The following is an 18,668-nucleotide window of genomic DNA, read 5'->3' on the forward strand; positions in this document are numbered from 1 at the left end:
TTATTAATTTTTAGCTACATTGGGTCTTCATTGCTATGCGCGGGCTTTATCTAGTTGCGGCGAGCAGGGGCTACTCTTCGTTGCGGTGCATGGGCTTCTCATTGCGGTGGCTTCTCTTGTTGTGGAGCACGGGCTCTAGAGCACAGGCTCAGTAGTTGTGGTGCATGGGCTCAGTAGTTGTGGCTCGCGGGCTCTAGAGCGCAGGCTCAGTAGTTGTGGCGCACGGGCTCAGTAGTTGTGGCTCGCGGGCTCTAGAGCGCAGGCTCAGTAGTTGTGGTGCACGGGCTTAGTTGCTCCACGGCATGTGGGATCTTCCCAGACCAGGGCTCGAACCCGTGTCCCCTGCATTGGCAGGCGGATTCTTAAGCACTGAGCCACCAGGGAAGTCGAGCATTTACCTGTTTTGATCGCAGACTCTTTTCAGAGATAAATTCAAAGTTATAGTTGAGTTTATAATCCCAGAATTTTCGGGCTGTAGGTGACATTGGAAGTAAGAGCCAGTGTGGACGGTTGATTTAGGGATCACTGCCCTTCCTTTTCCCTTCGTGGAGAACATCTTCAGGGTGGGAGGGAAGGGCAGCGAGTTCATTTGGGGAAGATCAAACCGATCAATATTGAAGCCATATTTTAAGTCTAGCTTCCTTTTTTTCCCTTTCTTATATCACAGTTCAGATAACATTAAAGTTTGTGAAAAGTCGTTGAAAAATTCAAACCAGGTGTCCAGGGTAAAAATTTATAACACAAATATTCCACGAGTAAGAGGCATCTGGGAAGAGAAATATTCCAGAAGGAGACCTGAAGGTAAAAGCTGACCACTTTTTTTTTTTTTAGATTCCATATATATGTGTTAGCATACGGTATTTGTTTTTCTCTTTCTGACTTACTTCACTCTGTATGACAGACTCTAGGTCCATCCACCTCACTACAAATAACTCAATTTCGTTTCTTTTTATGGCTGAGTAATATTCCATTGTATATATGTGCCACATCTTCTTTATCCATTCATCTGTTGATGGACACTTAGGTTGCTTCCATGTCCTGGCTATTGTAAATAGAGCTGCAATGAACATTGTGGTACATAACTCTTTTTGAATTATGGTTTTCTCAGGGTATATGCCCAGGAGTGGGATTGCTGGGTCGTATGGTAGTTCTATTTGTAGTTTTTTAAGGAACCTCCATACTGTTCTCCATAGTGGCTGTATCAATTTACATTCCCACCAACAGTGAAGGAGGGTCTCCTTTTCTCCACACCCTCTCCAGCATTTATTGTCTGTAGATTCTTTGATGATGGCCATTCTGACTGGTGTGAGATGATACCTCATTGTAGTTTTGATTTGCATTTCTCTAATGATTAGTGATGTTGAGCATCCTTTCATGGGTGTGTTGGCAATCTGCGTAGGTTCTGAAGAACCTAGTGGCAGGACAGCAATAAAGACACAGATTCAGAGAATGGACTTGAGGACATGGGGAGGGGGAAGGGTAAGCTGTGACAAAGTGAGAGAGTGGCATGGAATATATATATACTACCAAATGTAAAATAGATAGCTAGTGGGAAGCAGCTGCATAGCACAGGGAGATCAGCTCGGTGCTCTGTGACCACCTAGAGGGATGGGACAGGGAGGGTGGGAGGGAGGGAGACGCAAGAGGGAAGAGATATGGGAACATATGTATATGTATAAGTGATTCACTTTGTTATACAGCAGAAACTAACACAACATTGTAAAGCAATTATACTCCAATGAAGATGTTAAAAAAAAAAAAACAAAGCTGACCACTTTGATGTGCGTGGGAATGGACTCTGAGGGGAGGCCGGAAGGCTGTGGATGGACCCTGTGTGGAACGATCGTTTCCCTTGGTTCTGGCCCAGACCACACAAGAGATACTTGTTCTTTAAGCGGGAACAAAACACACACCTCAGGATCCAAAAGAGATGTTAATATAGCAACCAGGGCCCCAGGAGGCAGAGGGAAGTCCCTGGGAGGAAGTGAGGGGCCTACACCCGGGTCTGCCATGCACTTCGCGGTGCTGGGTTTGCCTGGGACTCACATGTGGTGACAAGTAGTCGAGATCCGAGGCGCCGGGGAGGAGGAGAGGATAATTATGAGTTACGGTTGTATTGTCCCCGACGATGAGGCCTGTGGTCCCCTTAACTGGCTTACCACCTAATTCCATGTTCCTGTGCAGAATTCAGCGAATCAAAATGAAACTTAGATATTAAAATCCCAGGCTTGATGGTTGGGGACATTTTGTCTCCTGCCCAAGTTGTGTTTCCTCCAGCTAGAAAGCTTGGCTTGTTGATCATTCATCTGATGCTGGCTTAACTCTCTACAAAACTTTTATTTTGGAATAATGATAGATTCACAAGAACATCACTGAAATCAAGATACAGAACCACCTTACCAGCCAAAACATCTTTGGTTGCACTTCCATCCGTAACTCCTGACCACCACCGATGTTTTCCATCCTTATGATTTTGTCATGTTGAAAAGGGCATATCAATAGAATCATACAGACCTTGCCTTTTGAAATTGGCGTTTTTCGTTCAACCTCATGCCCGTGAGATCCGTACAGGCTGTCACGTGTGTCGCTAGTTCAAACCTTTTTTTGCTGAGTTAGTCATCCAGGGTCTGGATACATTGTGGTGTGTTTAGCCAGTCACCCACTGAGAGATGTTTTGGTTGTTTCCAATTTTTGACAATTACAAGTAAAGCTGTTATGGAGAATTGTGTACAGGTTTTTGTGTGGCAATAGTTTCTCTTTCTCTGGGGTAAATGCCCAGGAGTGCAATTGCAGGGTCATGGGATAAGTATTTTCAATATTTCTTAAAACTTCCAAACGCTTCTGCAGAGTGGCTGTAGCGCTTCACGTTCCCACCAGCAATGTACGAGCGATTTAGTTTCTCTGCACCTTTGCCAGTGTTTGGTTCAGTCGTCTTTTATTTTAGTTGTTCTCGTTGTGGTCTGAATTTGAATTTCCCCGAGGGTTAGTGATGTTGAAGATCTTGTCTTCTGCTTCTTTGCCATCTGTGTATCCTCGTCAGTGACATGTCTCTTCACGTCCTTTCCCCTTTTTCTAACGGGATTCTTTGTTTTATTTTGTTTTTTTTACAGTTGAGTTTTGAGAATCCTTTATATGTTCTGCATATGACTCTTCTGTCAGATACGTGGTTTGTAAATGTTTTCTGCTAATCTGTGGCTCATCTTTTTATCCTCTTAATGGGGTCTTTCACAGAGTGTGAGGTTTTTAGTTTTTATGAAGCCCAATTTATTTATTTTTCAATTTTATGGAATGTATTTCCTACACTGGTGTCATAGCTGAGTACTCTTCAATGGACTGTAGGTCCTGAAGATTTTTTTTCTATGTTATCATCTAAAAGTTATACAGTCTTATGTTTAACATTCACTGTAGGATCTATTTTCAGTGAATTGTTTGTAAGGTGTGAGATTTAGGTTGGCTTATTGATTGATGGTCCTATGGATGTCCAGTGGCTCTGGCATTATTTGGTGAAAGAACTATCCTTCCTTCATTAAATTATTTTTGATTCTTTGTCAAACGTCAGTTGACTGGACTTGTGTGGGCCGTCTCTGGGTCTCTACTCCGTTCCACTGATCTATTTGCTGGCGGTCAGGATGTGTCTTTGTAACTCATTTTCTTTCTGAAAATTCACCCCGTATTAGGACAGTGTTGTTGTCTTAGACTTGTGGGCATGTACAGAATGTATTTTATGAGTCACTATAACAAAAGTAATGGCACTTATATTTTTAACGAGCATGTTTTCTCATGGGAGGAGATGATTCCAGAAAAATGAGGATCTTATGTTTTCCCTAGAAAAGACATTTTTGCTAGTTTAATGAATTTGTCCTAATTCAGACAAATCCCAAGGTGTCCTCCACCCTCCCCTCTTGGATTAGGAAGGAGAGGGCATTGAGGGTCTCCTTTGGGAGTTAAACCCTCCAGGGTCAAGGTGCCCCTCTTAGGTACAGCCGGCCTGGCACTGGAGTCTGTGAGCCGCTGTTCCCTGGAGGACTTTCTGGGGACGCCTGATGTCTCTGTGGTTATCTTGAGCGGGGAATCAGGGGTCAAGGGGTGAAGTGGGATTAAACGTTAGGAATCTGAGGCCAGGAAGGGTGCCCTGGTCCTGTTTGAACCAAACTGGAAGCAAATCTGTGACCCGAGACTCACGAGAGGGCTGTAAATAAATAAGATGTCTGGCATCAAACAGTCCTACGTGTGTGGCTAAACACAAGATTTTCCTTTTTTTTTTTTTTTTTTTTTGCAGTACGCGGGCCTCTCACTGCTGTGGCCTCTCCCGTTGCGGAGCACAGGCTCCGGACGCGCAGGCCCAGCGGCCATGGCTCACGGGCCCAGCCGCTCCGCGGCATGTGGGACCTTCCCGGACCAGGGCACAAAACCGTGTCCCCTGCATCGGCAGGCGGACTCTCAACCACTGCGCCACCAGGGAAGCCCAAGATTTTCCTTTTTTAAAAAACAAGAATCTGTGCAGCCCATCCCTACGAAATGGGGATGGAGCTTTTGGAAAGAGCCCCGACCTGCGGGCTGACAGGCGCTCACGGCCGCCCTCGTCCTTACGCATTCCTGCCTCTTTCTGCTTCTGTTTTCTGCTCCCCGCTCCGCCTTCCCTGGGACCCACCTCTCTGCTCTGAGACGCTGCAGCTGTAAACGCCAGATGCACGAACGGGCCTGGGGACCAGTCTAGCCCGTGTCAGCGCATTTTCCACTGAGACCTCCCTGACTCGTGTTACCTGGGCCACGGGGACGATTTGAAAACACTTTCTGTTCAGTTTTGAGGCCGGCTGTTCTAATTCCAGATCCCCATGTAAGTTCACAGGTGTTTTTTCTTTGCTTTTTGGTGGAAGCATCGGAGCAATTTCCTCTCTGCGTGTTTCCCTCACCCGCCGGGCAGGTTTACACACCGAATATAAACCGTGAGCCTACAAGTCAGGAGTCTGCCTGTCAGGAACAGCTTCTCAAACTGGAGCCGTGGGGTTTAACAGAGGAGAGAGGCCTGGGGAACCACGGGCCATCACAGTTAGAATTGAATTCCCTTCTGGCACCGGACCCACCCCTGCGCCCTGCACCCCGCAGGGACAGGGAAGGCGGGGAAACCCGAGTTTCCCGCACGTGTGGACCCCGCGTTCCCCAGCTCCGGACGGGTCCTCGCTGGGCATCTCTGCCCCGGACCCGGTGGCCGTGCCGCTGTATCCTGTGCAGATGGTGCTGGGGTGGTGAGGGCATGGAGCCGCAAAGCCCCCGGGAGCCCCTGCTCTGTGAGGTCAAAGGTCTCAGCGTCTCACCCTGTCTGACCTTTCACCCTCAGCACGTGGGCCAGCTCAGCCCAGCAGGCTGCCCGGGTCTCCCTTTCCAGAGGTGAATCTCAGGTGTCTCCTTCATGCGGCCCTTGCCCTGCCCCCGTCCTGCCAGAGGCTAAGATGCTGGAGTCTGTCTTAGCATCTGCAGGAGGGGACTGCCTGTGATTCTGTGGGAGAAAGAAGCACCCCAAGATGCCAGAGGAGGCTGAGGCTGGATGAACGGTGTCCCCCGTCATCCCCACTCAACGTTACCTCTGTGATTCTTGCTTCTCCTAAAGGTGGGACGTTTCAATTGTGCAGAGTCCTGGCCCCTGGCTCGTGAGGTGAGCCTGGCTGGAGAGGAGGGTGCCGACAGCCGTGCGCAGCTGCCCACAGCTGTGAGGGGGGCACTTGGACCCTTCCATTGCTTTACTAAGGGTCAAAATTAAGGGCTGTGGAGACATCTGTGTTTTGCTTGGGACAGAGATAGGCAAGTACCTTTCCGGCCAATGTAAAAGTTAAACTATATACAGTCAGCCCTCTGTATCTGAGGGTTCCACATCCACAGATTCAACTAACCTCGGATGGAAAATATTCAGAAAAAAATTCCAGAAATTTCCAAAAAGCAAAATATCAATTTCCCATGCACTGACAACTGTTTACATAGTATTACATTGTGTTAGGTATTATACGTAATCTAGAGATGATTTAGAGTATACAGGAGGATGTGTGTAGGTTATATGCAAAAACTACACCACTTTTTATACAGCACTTGAGCATCTGTGGACGTTGGTATCCTCGGGGCTCCTGGAACGAATCTCCCATGGTTACCGAGGGACGATTATACTGGCCTAAAAAGCAAGTACATTTCTAAACAAGGAACATTCACAGGCTGTTGTCGGGTAGATTTTCTCCTCTCCTGATGTGTGTCTCAGAAGGAGACCCCTTGCTGTACTGGCAGCAGACAGCGAATCCTCGATTAATCCCATTTGCTTCTCCCCAGATGGGAAGACCTTATGGCTGTTGGCAGAAGTCTCAGATCCCATAGGAGAGATTCCGCAGGGCCCGTGTAGCCCTTCCCCATGGGATGTGCTTAGGTGGACAGGTCTGGTGAAGAGTCAGGGCTTCCCTGTGGACCACAGGGTTCCACAGGGCCCTCGGCCTCAGGACCCAGGAGGGGTTCAAGGGAGATGCTACTCGCCCATCCCACCCTGATGGGGGCACCCCACCTCCTGGGCCCCGGGGTGACTGGCTGGGATGTCGCCCAGGCACTCGGGAGGCTGATGGGCGGACGGCGCCTCCCACACCTCTGGGAAAGTGGGCCGTGACCTGGAAGCCTCGCCCTCCTTTCTCTGGCAGCACCGTGGCCGGTGTGTTCACACCATCCAGTGGTGTTCCTGGGAACCGTCTAGGTCTCCTTCCTTGGAGACGTGCTGAGAGCCTTTGTTCCATTTCAGCTGCAAACTTCAAACACAGAAGGAGGGGATCTGCTTTTTCCATCACAGGCGCGGAGCCGGGAGGAACCCAGACAGAGGCAGGAGTTTCCCATCTTGGGTGTGATCCTGGCCCCAGACCCCGGTCTGCCCTCCACCCTGCCGACCACACAGGCGCTTGGCTCGTGGGTCGTGCCTGATTTTTAAACTCCCCTTGAAGAGTGATTTAGATCCAGAGTCAGAGGGTCAGGACTTCGGCCTCTGTGCCGCTCCCACATGGAAGTGCTTCCCTGCGCTCAGAGCAGGGCTGGCGATGAGAGGAGGGGTGACCCTTCATCCTGGGGGAGCTTCCGGGCCTCTGATGATGCGGGCGCCTGGCTGCTGCCCCCTTCTAGTGCCGCTGCCGTCACATTTCATTACTTTGCACAAGCGTCACACGTAGTTTAAACAAATGGGACCTAGTTAAACTGAAAAGCTTTTGCACAGCAAAGGAAGCCGTGACAAAACGAAAAGATAACCTACTGAATGGGAAAAGATATTTGCAAATGATACGACCGATAAGGGGTTAATATCCAACATATATTACAGAAGCAGCTCATATAACTCAACGTCAAACAAACAAACAACCTGACTTAAAAATGGGCAGAAAAACTGAATAGACATTTTTCCAAAGAGCAAATGCAGATGGCAACAGGCACATGAAAAGATGCTCGACATCACAAATCATCAGGAAAATGCAAATCAGAACCACAGTGAGATATCACCTCACACCCCTCAGAACGGCTATCGTCAAAAAGAACACAGATAACAAATGAGCATGTGTAGAAAAGGGAGCCCTCCTGCACTGTTGGCGGGAATGGAAACTGATACAGCCACTGTGGAGAACAGTATGGAGGTTCCTTAAAAAACTACAAATAGAACTACCATACGACCCAGCAATCCCACTCCTGGGTCTATAGCTGAAAAAAACCCAAAAATAAAAACACTAATTTGAAAAGATACACACAGCCCAATGTTCATAGCAGCACTATTTACGATCGTCAAGGTATGGAAGCAACCTAAGCGTCCATCAAAAGATGCATGGATAAGGAAGATGTGTTCCATATATACAATGGAATATTACTCGGCCATAAAAAAGAATGAAATTTTGCCATTTGCAATAACATGGATGGACTTGGAGGGCATTGTGCTAAGTGAAATAAGTCAGACAGAGAAAGGCACATACTGTCTGATGTCACTTATATATGGAATCTAAAAAATACAACAAACTAGTGAATACAACAAACAAGAAACAGAGCCACAGATACAGAGAACAAACTAGCGGTTACCAGTGGGGAGAGGGAAGCGGGGAGGGGCACTATAGGGGTAGAGGGAGAAAAAAAGGTGAAAAAACGGCACATAGCAGTGTCCTGGAGGGTCTGGTCCTGCCCGGGGCCAAGGAAGCCTCGCTGAGGCTGGGCGGGGGTCACCAGCAGGTTCTTACGTGTATTCTCGATTTTGTGAGGTTTGCACATCGCACACTGCAGTTCCCCTGCTAATGACCTTCTGTGGCTCTAAAGGGCTGCAGCCACAGGGCTGTCTGTGACCGAGCATGAAGGTCACAGCAGGCTGAGACACGAGGAGGGGACGGAACAGGCAGACCCTGTCCAGCTTCTAGTGGTTCTCAGGTCATGTACATCACCTGAAGGACTTGTGAAAATCCAGAGCCCGTCCTCACCCCCAGGGTTTCTGATTCTGTGCTGGGGCCCAGGGATGGCCTGGGGTGACGCTGAGGCTGCTGTGAGGACCACTCTTTGAAAACTGTCCTCAGCATTGAACGTGGGATGGGGTGCCAGCCGGGGTGGCCCAGGTGGCATGTGGATGAGGTCAGGCGTCTCGGACGCAGCCTAAAAGCAGGGTGAGGAAAAGGGAGGCTTAACCTTTTTAGGGTTTTCCCCATGGACTTTCTTGAGCCTTTGGTTGTGTTGCTCCCTGAGTGTCCTTATAGGGTTTGAGGCTCAGGTAAGCTCATCTCCCTGAGTACCAGGCCCCTCGCTCCTGAACCAGTGGGTGCACAGCGAGGGGATGCCCCTATCGGCTCCTGACCCACACGTTCTCCTGCAGCCCAGCCCGGTGGTTGCGTGTCTGGGGACATCAAATAAGAGGCTCTTGAACTATTGATTGGAAGTCGATTAGATACCATTGATCCCGGTCTCCTGTGGTGCCGCTGGCTTCCCAAGCTCCCTGGCAAGACTCCTGGACGAGTCTCTGCATCTCGTTGAGGGCTGAGCAGCTGCTGCCAGGTGCCCTGAGCTGGCATCCCGGAAAAGCCCGGGGACGAGTGAGAATCCTAGGGACAGGGTCATTGATGGAACTGTTCACTTATTTGTTCTTTTGTCCATTTCTTGGTTCAGTAAATATTTAGTAAGCGCCTGCTGTGTGCCAGACACTAGGGTAGGCAACAGGGACACAGCAGTAAACGAGATAGCTCACTGTGGGCATGCTCTAGAGAGGAAGACAGCAGACAAATAAATAAGTAAACACATAATGTGCTGCGTGGAGATCAGTGCTATGAAAAAACGCGGTAAGAGGAATGGGCAGGTTGGTATTGTTTTGAGTGAGCCGGCAGGGTCTCCTGAGGAGAAGGCCGGGAGGGTGGGAGCCACGGCGTTGTCTTGGGAGAGAGCTTTCTAGAGGGAGGACACAGCAAGTGCAAAGGCCCTGAGGTGGCAGCCCTGGCAAAGGAGAGCCGGGAGAGAGATGGGGCCGGGTGACCCGCCCTCTCCGACCACAAGGGTTGCGACGGGAGGTCAAGGGCTTTGTGTATTGCCAACCCCGTGGGGTCTTGTGGGCTGTGAGGGTGCAGCTCTCACATCAGTTCTGGCAGCTCGGCTTCTCCAGCCGGATCATGAGGCTTGTCCATCCTCTGTCATTTCAGACTCAAAGGCAGTACCTCGAGGCTACCAACGAGAGCAACCGAATCTTCCTGTATTGCGCCTTCCTGGACTTCAGGTACTGTCTGCGTGGGAGGGTTCCGGGGCGAGAAGGGAGCAGAGGAGGGGCGGGAGGGGGCCCAGGGTGTCCATGCTCGGTCACACGCCTGTCCAGGTTATGATCTACTTTTATTTTGTTGCTTCTTATACTCTCTTTTTCTTACTCCAGTTGGATTTTTGTGTGTATTTTTTTTAACATCTTTACTGGAGTATAATTGCTTTGCAATGGTGTGTTAGTTTCTGCTGTGTAACAAAGTGCACCAGCTATACATATCCCCATATCCCCATGTCTCCTCCCTATTGCGTCTCCCGCCCACCCCCCCATCCCACCCCCCTAGTGTGTATTTGTGTGTATTTTTGGCGCCACTTTATCTCTCCTATTGACCTCTGGTGTATACTTCCTTTTAATTTTTTGTAGTGGTTGCCCCGAGGCTTAGAGTATATATCTTTAATTCATCCGTGTCTACCTTCCAATAATATTTTATACCACCACACATGTATTCTGAGACATTACAACAATCTTTTCACCATCCTTCTTGCCCATCTTTTGCACTATTCTTGTTGTACATTTTACCTTTACAGATGCCAGAAACGCACAATACGTTGCTAGGATTTTTGCTTTAGAAAGTTAGTTATCCTCTAAAGCAATTCAAATCAAGAAAATAATGACTGCATATTTCCCTTCATTTTTTTCCATCTCCAGCTATTTCATTTCTTTGCGTAGATCACAGTTTCCATCTGGTATATTCCTGTAACTTTTCTTGTAGTGTGAGTCTGCTGGCAGGACGTTTAGCGGACTTTTAGTTTTGAAAGATATTCTCACTGAGCTTAGAATTCTGGGTCACTTTTTTCCCTAGACTTACACTTTAACAAATGATAGAAGCAATATATCAAAACATTATTCTTTTAAAAAAGAAAACATTATAAGAAGAGCATATGTCCCGTTGGACCTTTAGATCTTATCCTGATCTCTCCTCTTGCCTGTAGTAGCCACAGTGGGGAGATTTTTGTGTGTATTTTTTGATAATTTATGCATGTTTTATATTTATGTTCTTGGGAAATATATGGTGGTGTTTAGTTCCACGTATCTTGCATCATTCCACCATCCTTATTTTGTGTTCTGCCCACATCTCTTTTCACTGACGTGTAGTATTTTTTTCATATTTATATACACACATTCCATTTATGCACGTGAAAGAACAGTTTTCTGCTCAGATGCCAACTTCCTAGGTCACAGGGTAAGACACGTATTTTCCTGTTATTTGCTATCTCTTGACCTGGCTGCCATGGCAGATTTATTTACTCACAAGTCGGGGAACCAGGCTTCTTGTTTCCGCGGGTTCCCTGGGACGCGGATCTTCACATGCACACAGAGGTGATGCCACGCGGGGCTTAGCTCCCCTGGTTAATGAAGACATCGTCACGGCTTCGTGGCTCCATTTGGGAAATTGTGACTTTCACGGTTTTTAATTCGCAGTCACTCTTGGCGCCAGCAGAGGGGACACGTTCCATCCTAGGACCATGCTCCCCGAATTTGTGCCCGCTACTTCTCAGGTCACCCTCTAATTCAAGTGTGGCGTTCATACATTCCATGGACAAAGGTCACATACAGCCCAGCAGCCAGTGTCGCTGGTTCTGCTCGAGGGCCAGGGACAGGTTAGCCCTAACAGGTGGCAGGGTGGGGCAGGACGTGCCCATCTTTAAGGCCCTTTGATCCTGACGTTACTGGGGGGTTGCTCCTGAAAACTGGTAGGTTCGAGTGGTGCTGGCTGTGCTCTCTGGTCTCTGCTAAATGCTCCCCACCTCACTCATCACAAACGCTGCCTCTGAAGCCACTGTCCCCGAGCCTCAGCCCTCAGGCTTAGTGCCACCCCTCAGCCTCCTCCAGACGACCCTTCCCACCTCTCCCTTGGGTTCCACGCTGCCCAAGCTCACCGAGAGCTACAATCGCACAGCATCCTCACAGGGACACCCTCTGCCTCAGGGATGAAAATAAAGATGCCACTAGTGTGTGCTTTGTTCACAGAACACCGCAGGAGCGCGGCAGGACTGTGTTTATCCATCACCCCTCTGGGACGGCCACCTTTCTCATCCACGGCTGACATTGCCGTGGAAACGGAAAGAAAGCAAAGAGAAACTAGAGCCTTTAAATTTCTTCAGCTTTATAAAAGCTTTCCCCAGGGGCCCCTGCCTTTGGCCGAAGCAAAGATTTGTCTTTGCTGATTACTCAAAGTTGCAATTTCTGGGAAGAACCATTTAAGCATCCTTTTTGTGAATTTGAAAATACAGAGAGATACAGGGAAGAAAATTGTAGTCGCTCATATTCTCACCGCAAGAGTGAACCACAGTTAACATTTGTGCGTTTTTGCTTCAAGTCATTTTTGTCTACGTTGATACTTTAAGAAATAAAGCAAGTAATACGTCAAAACATTATCCTTTAAAAAATTATAAAAAAGTAAATATGTAAAAGACTTTTACATCTCATCCTGGTCTCTTGCCCTCTCTGTGGGGAGTTTTCTCAATAATTTATCTATAATTTATGGTTATGTTCATAGAAAATATACGATCTTCTTTCGTGTCATGCCCTTGCATCATTATTACGCATTCAACATTGTATATTAAGTTTCTGTGTTTTATCCATATGGATACATGCTGCTTTTGACTGATGTATATACCCTACCAAATTTTATCCAGGTCCCCGAGGTGGACATTAGGTAACTTTAAAATGTTCTCTAGTATCACGTATCATTCAGTAAATACCCCAGACGCATCCCTGTGCACAGAGGTCAGAATTCTCTAGAAGTGGGATTGCTGGGTTGCAGGACCCACATACTTCACGCTTTCTAGATTTTACTGAAGTACAGTTGATTTACAACGTTGTGTAATTTCTTCTGTACAGCAAAGTGATCCAGTTATAGATATATATATTCTTTTTCAGATTCTTTTCCATTATGTTTTGTCACAAGACACTGAATATAGTTTCCTGTGCTCTACAGTAGGGCCTTGTTGTTTATCCATTCTATATAGAATAGCTTCCATCTACTAATCTCAAACTCCCACTCCATCCTTCCCCCAACCCCCCTCCCCCTTGGCAACCACAAGTCTGCCCTCTAGGTCTGTGAGTCTGTTTCTGTTTCTTAGATATGTTCATTTGTGTTGTATTTTAGATTCCACATATAAGTGATATATGGTATTGGTCTCTGTCTTTCTGACTTAACTTCGCTTAGTATGATCATCTCTAGTTGCATCCACGTTGCTGCAAATGGCATTATTTCATTCTTTTTTATGGCTGAGTAATATTCCATTGTATGTACGTGCCACATCTTCCTTATCCGTTCCTCTGTTGATGGACGTTTCGGTTGCTTCCACGTCTTGGCTGTTGTGAACATTGGGATGCGTGGATCTTTCTGAATTATAGTTTTGTCTGGGTATATGCCAGCAAAGGAAACCATAAACAAAATGAAAAGGCAACCTACGGAATGGGAGAGAACATTTGCAAATGATGCAACTGACGAGGGCTTAATTTCCAAAATATACAAAGGGCCCATACAACTCAATAACAACAACAAAAACAATCAAAAAATGGTCAGAAAATCTAAATAGACGTTTCTCCAAAGAAGACATACAGATGGCCAGTAGACACTCCATATTTATTGGCTGTTGGACCAGGTGTTTTGCAAAGGGATTGGGCCACAGTGGTTATGCCGCTTTCCCCTCCCGGGAGGAAAGAGGTGCTGTTTCGTGGGGCCTGATCAACACCAGAAACAGCCTAGCCTCCTCAGCCTGGCGGTGAGGATGCTGTCTCAGCCCACGGGCCAAGGGTGGGCTTTGCTTCCCACTGACGGTTCCTCCTGTGTCCTCAGCTCCGGAGAAGGCATCTGGTCGAACCAGGGCTGCGCTCTCGCCGAAGGGAACCTCAGCTACTCTGTCTGCCACTGCACACACCTCACCAACTTCGCCATCCTGATGCAGGTGGTCCCGCTGGAGGTAAGCGCCAGGTGGGGAGGGGCTCTTGGACTGCGAAGAGGTGCCCCCTCTCCGTCAGCCTGCAGTGGGGGCCGGGTGGCAGGTCTTCGTCGTCAGCGCCGGGGACTTCAGCCGCAGCAGGGCAGACGGGAGCCTGCGCAGGTAGGGAGGCCCGGTGGTTGGGGACCCCCACGAGGCTCTGCTTCTTTGCAGAAGCTCCTGTGCTCCAGGTTTCCTCAGCCAGCGCCTGTGCAGACCCTGGGTCCCTCCCGAGGATGCACGTGCCGCCTAGGAGGTGGTCATGGCTGCGTTTCCTGTCTCTGGTCACTGAGCTGTGAAACCCTCCCTGTGCCATGGGCGTGTCCCGCAGAGCGAGGTCCTCGGCCATAAGCAGTTTGCCTGGATGTCCAGAGAAAGTGTCACCAGCGGTGGCATACAGCTGCATCTATGTCCAGGGTGGCCACACCGTGTCCTCGGAGCATTTCTGCTGTGAGACAGGAGACCCTGGGCTGCAGATGGGGCCCTGGACCTGTTTCTGAGGGACCTGACTTCCAGTCCCAGCGGGAGTGAGCCCTGAGGTGGGGGAGGGGATTTCCGACCACCCCCTGTGTCCTCCTCTCCAAACAGGGCCAGGACGTCTATCCTCAGGTTAAGGATGGAAGAGGCCCCTCCTGGTTGGGTTTCTCTGCTTCAGAATATTTAATCTTTATTGCCTACTAGGCTTGGTCAGCACTAAGAACTAGAGATTAACCTCTGTGGTTCAAGGGAGGCATAGCTTGTAAGAGAAGACAGAGTGATCTTTAAAAATGCAGATGTGGGGCTTCCCTGGTGGCGCAGTGGTTAAGAACCCACCTGCCAATGCAGGGGACACGGGTTCGAGCCCTGGTCCAGGAAGATCCCACGTGCCGCAGAGCTACTGAGCCCGCGAGCCACAACTACTGAGGCCTGCGCTCTAGAGCCCACGAGCCACAACTACTGAGCCCACGCAGCACAACTACTGAAGCCCGCGCGCCTAGAGCCCGTGCTCCGCAACAAGAGAAGCCACCGCAATGAGAAACCCACGCACCGCAACGAAGAGAAGCCCCTGCTTGCCGCAACTAGAGGAAGCCCGCGTGCAGCAGTGAAGACCCAATGCAGCCAAAAATAAATAAATAACTTAAAAAAATGCAGGTGCCCCGCGGTAGGATCCTCTGAACTATGCTCAGTCCCTGACACCTGAGCGTGATGACTTCCTTGGCTTCTTAGGCCCACAGAGAAAATTGAATTTCCTGGTGGGGGTGGGAGAGCAGGGAGTCGATGGGGCTTCTCCTAGGATCTCCTAAGATGCAGGGCGGCTCGGGCACCTGGAGACAAGTTTGGTTTCATCCCACACTGGTTTTGGAGTTTGAAGATTTTTTTATGACTGTGAATTTCTGGCTGCTCTTGAAGATCTGTGGTGATGCTGGGCCAGAGCTCTCACCTGAAGCAGTGGGGCTGCAGCTGGGTAGGTGCTTTCTCCTCCTATGTCAGTGGAGCTGAGTCCTCCAGCCACTCGGCACACCGGCCACTTGTCAAGAGGATGCTCTGACCTCCCCACTCCCGTGTGCCTGAGGGAAGGGAGGTGGCGGCTGACGGGCAATAAGATGCCCCGGCCCGGCTGAGTCTCCGTTGCTGTATGACCTGCTCTGGCAAACCCGCCACCCGTCACGCGGCCCCGCCCTCTCAGGGTACATCCACTCGCAGGGTCTGTCTGTTTATGAACAGACTCTGTTCTCCTGAGTGTTGTAGCCCAGGCACTGCACACACTGGGCGTCAGGAAGTATTTGATGAGTCCGTGATTGCATCGGTTTTGTTAGGGAAGGTGTGGTTCTTATAGCAACACCCAGACTGCAAGCAGTATTTACCTAAGGGTTGGTTCCTTATCCACCATCATTCAACAAATACCTATCGGGTGTATCGCCAGGCCCAGAGGTTCATTTGTAAACAAGAAAAACCATGCGTTTCTGCTTTGGAGTAGTTTATATTCGAGTGGGAAAGACAGAGCATAAACAAATGAGGGGATAAATCAGTAAGTTCAAAGAGCAGTAAGTGTAGGAAGAACCTTGGAGGGAGCGATGGAGGAGACGGCAGGTGGGGAGGGGGGACGCCTTCGGGGAGTGTGATCTGGGGGGTTGTCTCCGAGGAAGTGACATTTGAATGGCCAGCAGAGTCTTGTCTCTAGAAGGCCTGGGAGAGGAATATTCCAGGCTGAGAACAGCGAGTGCAGAGGGCAGGAGGGCTGATGAGGTTGGCGTATTGCGGGTGGAAGGTGGTGAGCAGGGCGCTCTTTACATTGCAAAGCGTATCATGGATTTTACAAGCAGACTGTGGATTACTTATGGAGACTCCGGAGAGGGGTTCCTGGCGATCCCTAGGAGGACATGGGGGCTGGGCCGCCCCCCACCCTGCAAACTCCCCGCACAGACACATGCAAAATGTCAATCTGAACAGATGACCCCCTCTGCTCTGCTCGTGGTGAAGCTTCAGGCGAGGGTGGGCTGAGCAGACTTCCCAGCAGCGCCATCAGACGGAGTCGCCGGGAGTTGCTAGGTTACTCCTGGGAAAACTGACGACGCGTGAAATGAAGCCCAGGCGTTGACGCAGCAGCTTTAGTTTCCGAGCAGGCAGTTCTGTCGTAGACTTGAGGGGTGCAAGCCCACCTGTCCGCCCAGCGCACCTGTTGTCCAGGCAGGTGTGACTCCCCCCCCCCCACAAACAGTCCCGGTGGGTGGGAGCGTTTTCTTGAAGGTGTGACCTTTTGGGGGCAGTTGAGTGACTGACACCTCCTCCCTTTTCGTTTCCATCCCTCACACGTGCTCGGTCAAAGCCCTTTCTCGGGACTTCCCTGGAGGATCGCCTTCCAATGCAGGGGATGCGGGCTCCCTCCCCGGTCAGGGAACTAAGATCCCACCTGCCACGGAGCAACTAAGCCTGTGCGCCACAACTACTGATCTTGTGCAACTCAGCTAAAGAGACCGCGTGCTGCAAACTACAGAGGCCACGCGCTCTGGAGCCCGCGCGCCACAACTAGAGAGAGAAAACCCACACGGCACAACTAGAGAGAAGCCCGTGCGCCGCAACGAAAGACCCCGCGTGCCCAAAGGAAGACCCGACGCAGCCAAAGAAACAGGAAAAACAAAAACACCTTTCTCTCGTTGACCTGCAGCTCTTCGATCCTAAGTCGGGGTGCACGCCGGGTTGTGAACCGTTGGTAGCCGGGGAGATCAGTGCGGTGGGCCGTTGCCAGTGATTTAAAGAAAAATGAAATAAGATGACAACGTAGCAGAGTGCATTGAAGTCGGGAGAGTAAGCCCCTGTTCGTGAGGCCCGGGCATCAGCTCCCCTGACTGCACGAGACGTCCGCTCTACTGACCCGTCCACTCAGTTGCTTCCTCTGCCATCCTTGCTTATCCTAGTCCACGGGTCCTGACACCACTCATATCTCCTGGCACATCAGGCCCTGGCAGATGAGAAGCACGGCCTCTGTGAGGCTCACCCTCCGCCTCTGTCCTCCACCCAGGCCCCCTTCTCCTCCCTCCTGCCTGGGCCTCGGCCCTTGTGGCTCAGTCTGCAACCTTCTGGTGTCAGGGGAGAGTCCAGCCACTCACATTAGCCCCTGGCAAAGGCACCGCCCTGCTGCCACGCAGAACCTTTGTCAGTAGTGCCCGGAGGGTCTGAGTGGTCCTGTGACCAAGCCCCCTCCTTGTCCTGTGACAAGTGGAGAAAATGAAGCCCAGAGGGCGGGGTGTCCCAGCCTGTGGTCTCTCGTCCATTCATCAGTGAATTGTTGAGATCCAGGTGACCCCTAGGCTTTTTAGGCGTTATTCTGGAAAAATGCAGTGCTCAAGGTCTTGAGTGCGGATGGAGACACGGCCTGTGAAGGCAAACGTGGGAGGGTCAGGCCGGAAGACAGAGGTGGCCCCACAGCGCCTCCTGAGCGGGGGGGGGGACGGGTAGAGACCCCAGGGGGTGCGGGGGAGCCATGCAGACGCAGATGGAAGGGCGTCCGGGCAGAGGAGCCGTGGGTGTGAGGCCTGGGCGCGAACGGCAAGGAGGCTGGTGCAGCTCCCAGGACACGTGCCAGGGAGCTTCAGACCCAAATGCCCGGGGCGCCGAGAGGCCGCCGGAACGACGGGGGTGGAGGCCATCGCGGAGGGTGTGGGTGTGGTGAACTGAGAGCCCCTGCCCGGCTGACGGGGCAGCCGCTGCGCACGCAGACTGGAGCTGCCCCCTCTTTGATTGAGAGAAGCTGGAGATGGGTTTTGTGCAAAATCTCTTGATTTTTAGATGTGTCATCAGTTATCCTTTCTAGGCCACGTGTGAGAGGTGTATCCGTGGCCTGGGCCGGTCCGATGTCCGCAGCCCAGCAGCCTGAACCCCATGTGCTCAGCGACCGTCGGGTCTTGTGAAAACGCTGATCTAGGTTCCTCAGGTCTGGGTGGTTCCCTGCTCACAGGGCCCAGGCGGTGCCCAGGCACTGCTGGCCCCAGCCCTCTCTCTAAATAGACCCTAGAGCCAGGCACCTTGTCTGTCAAAGTCCCGTGAAAGTGGCTGGGCCGGTGGTTACAGATTTGAAGGGCGAGTTAGGGTTAGTCTGATTCCAGACGTGTGCTCTGTAGCAGGTGGTGGGACCTCGGCCGGGGGTCTGAGGGGGGGGTGGGACAGATGGGCCTCCAGGAAGTAAGATGCAGAGGGCACTGGTGAGACTGCCTCTTGGGAGAGCAGTTCCAGGGACGCAGGAAACAAGACTTGTTCTACAGTGAGCTGCAGGCAGACAGAGAGCCAGGAGAAGGGCAGGTGCTCTGTCTGCAGGCCTGGCAGCTCTGGGGTCACTGGAGGTCACAGAGCAGAGTGCCTGCTGGTGACAGTGAACACAGGAAAGGCACCGTTTTGGGGTCTCTTCCCTCCTTCTGGCCTCGCCATGCGGGCCTCGCAGATGAGGGTTGGGGGACTTCCCCAAGGTCACCTGG

At 50.6% G+C, this 18,668-nt stretch overlaps 1 protein-coding gene across 2 annotated transcripts in view; it reads left to right on the plus strand.

Annotated features, from left to right (window-relative positions):
• ADGRD1 (adhesion G protein-coupled receptor D1) overlaps positions 1–18,668 on the plus strand; it is a 139,752-nt gene that overhangs the window by 79,010 nt on the left and 42,074 nt on the right. For both annotated transcript variants that reach the window (XM_065889968.1, XM_065889969.1), the window contains 2 exons: positions 9,660–9,733; positions 13,578–13,701. In XM_065889968.1, coding sequence (XP_065746040.1) covers positions 9,660–9,733; positions 13,578–13,701 — 198 coding nt within the window. The remainder of the gene's footprint in view (positions 1–9,659; positions 9,734–13,577; positions 13,702–18,668) is intronic.

This window comes from Phocoena phocoena, chromosome 13, assembly GCF_963924675.1.
Source record: "Phocoena phocoena chromosome 13, mPhoPho1.1, whole genome shotgun sequence".
Classification (NCBI taxonomy): Eukaryota; Metazoa; Chordata; class Mammalia; order Artiodactyla; family Phocoenidae; genus Phocoena; species Phocoena phocoena.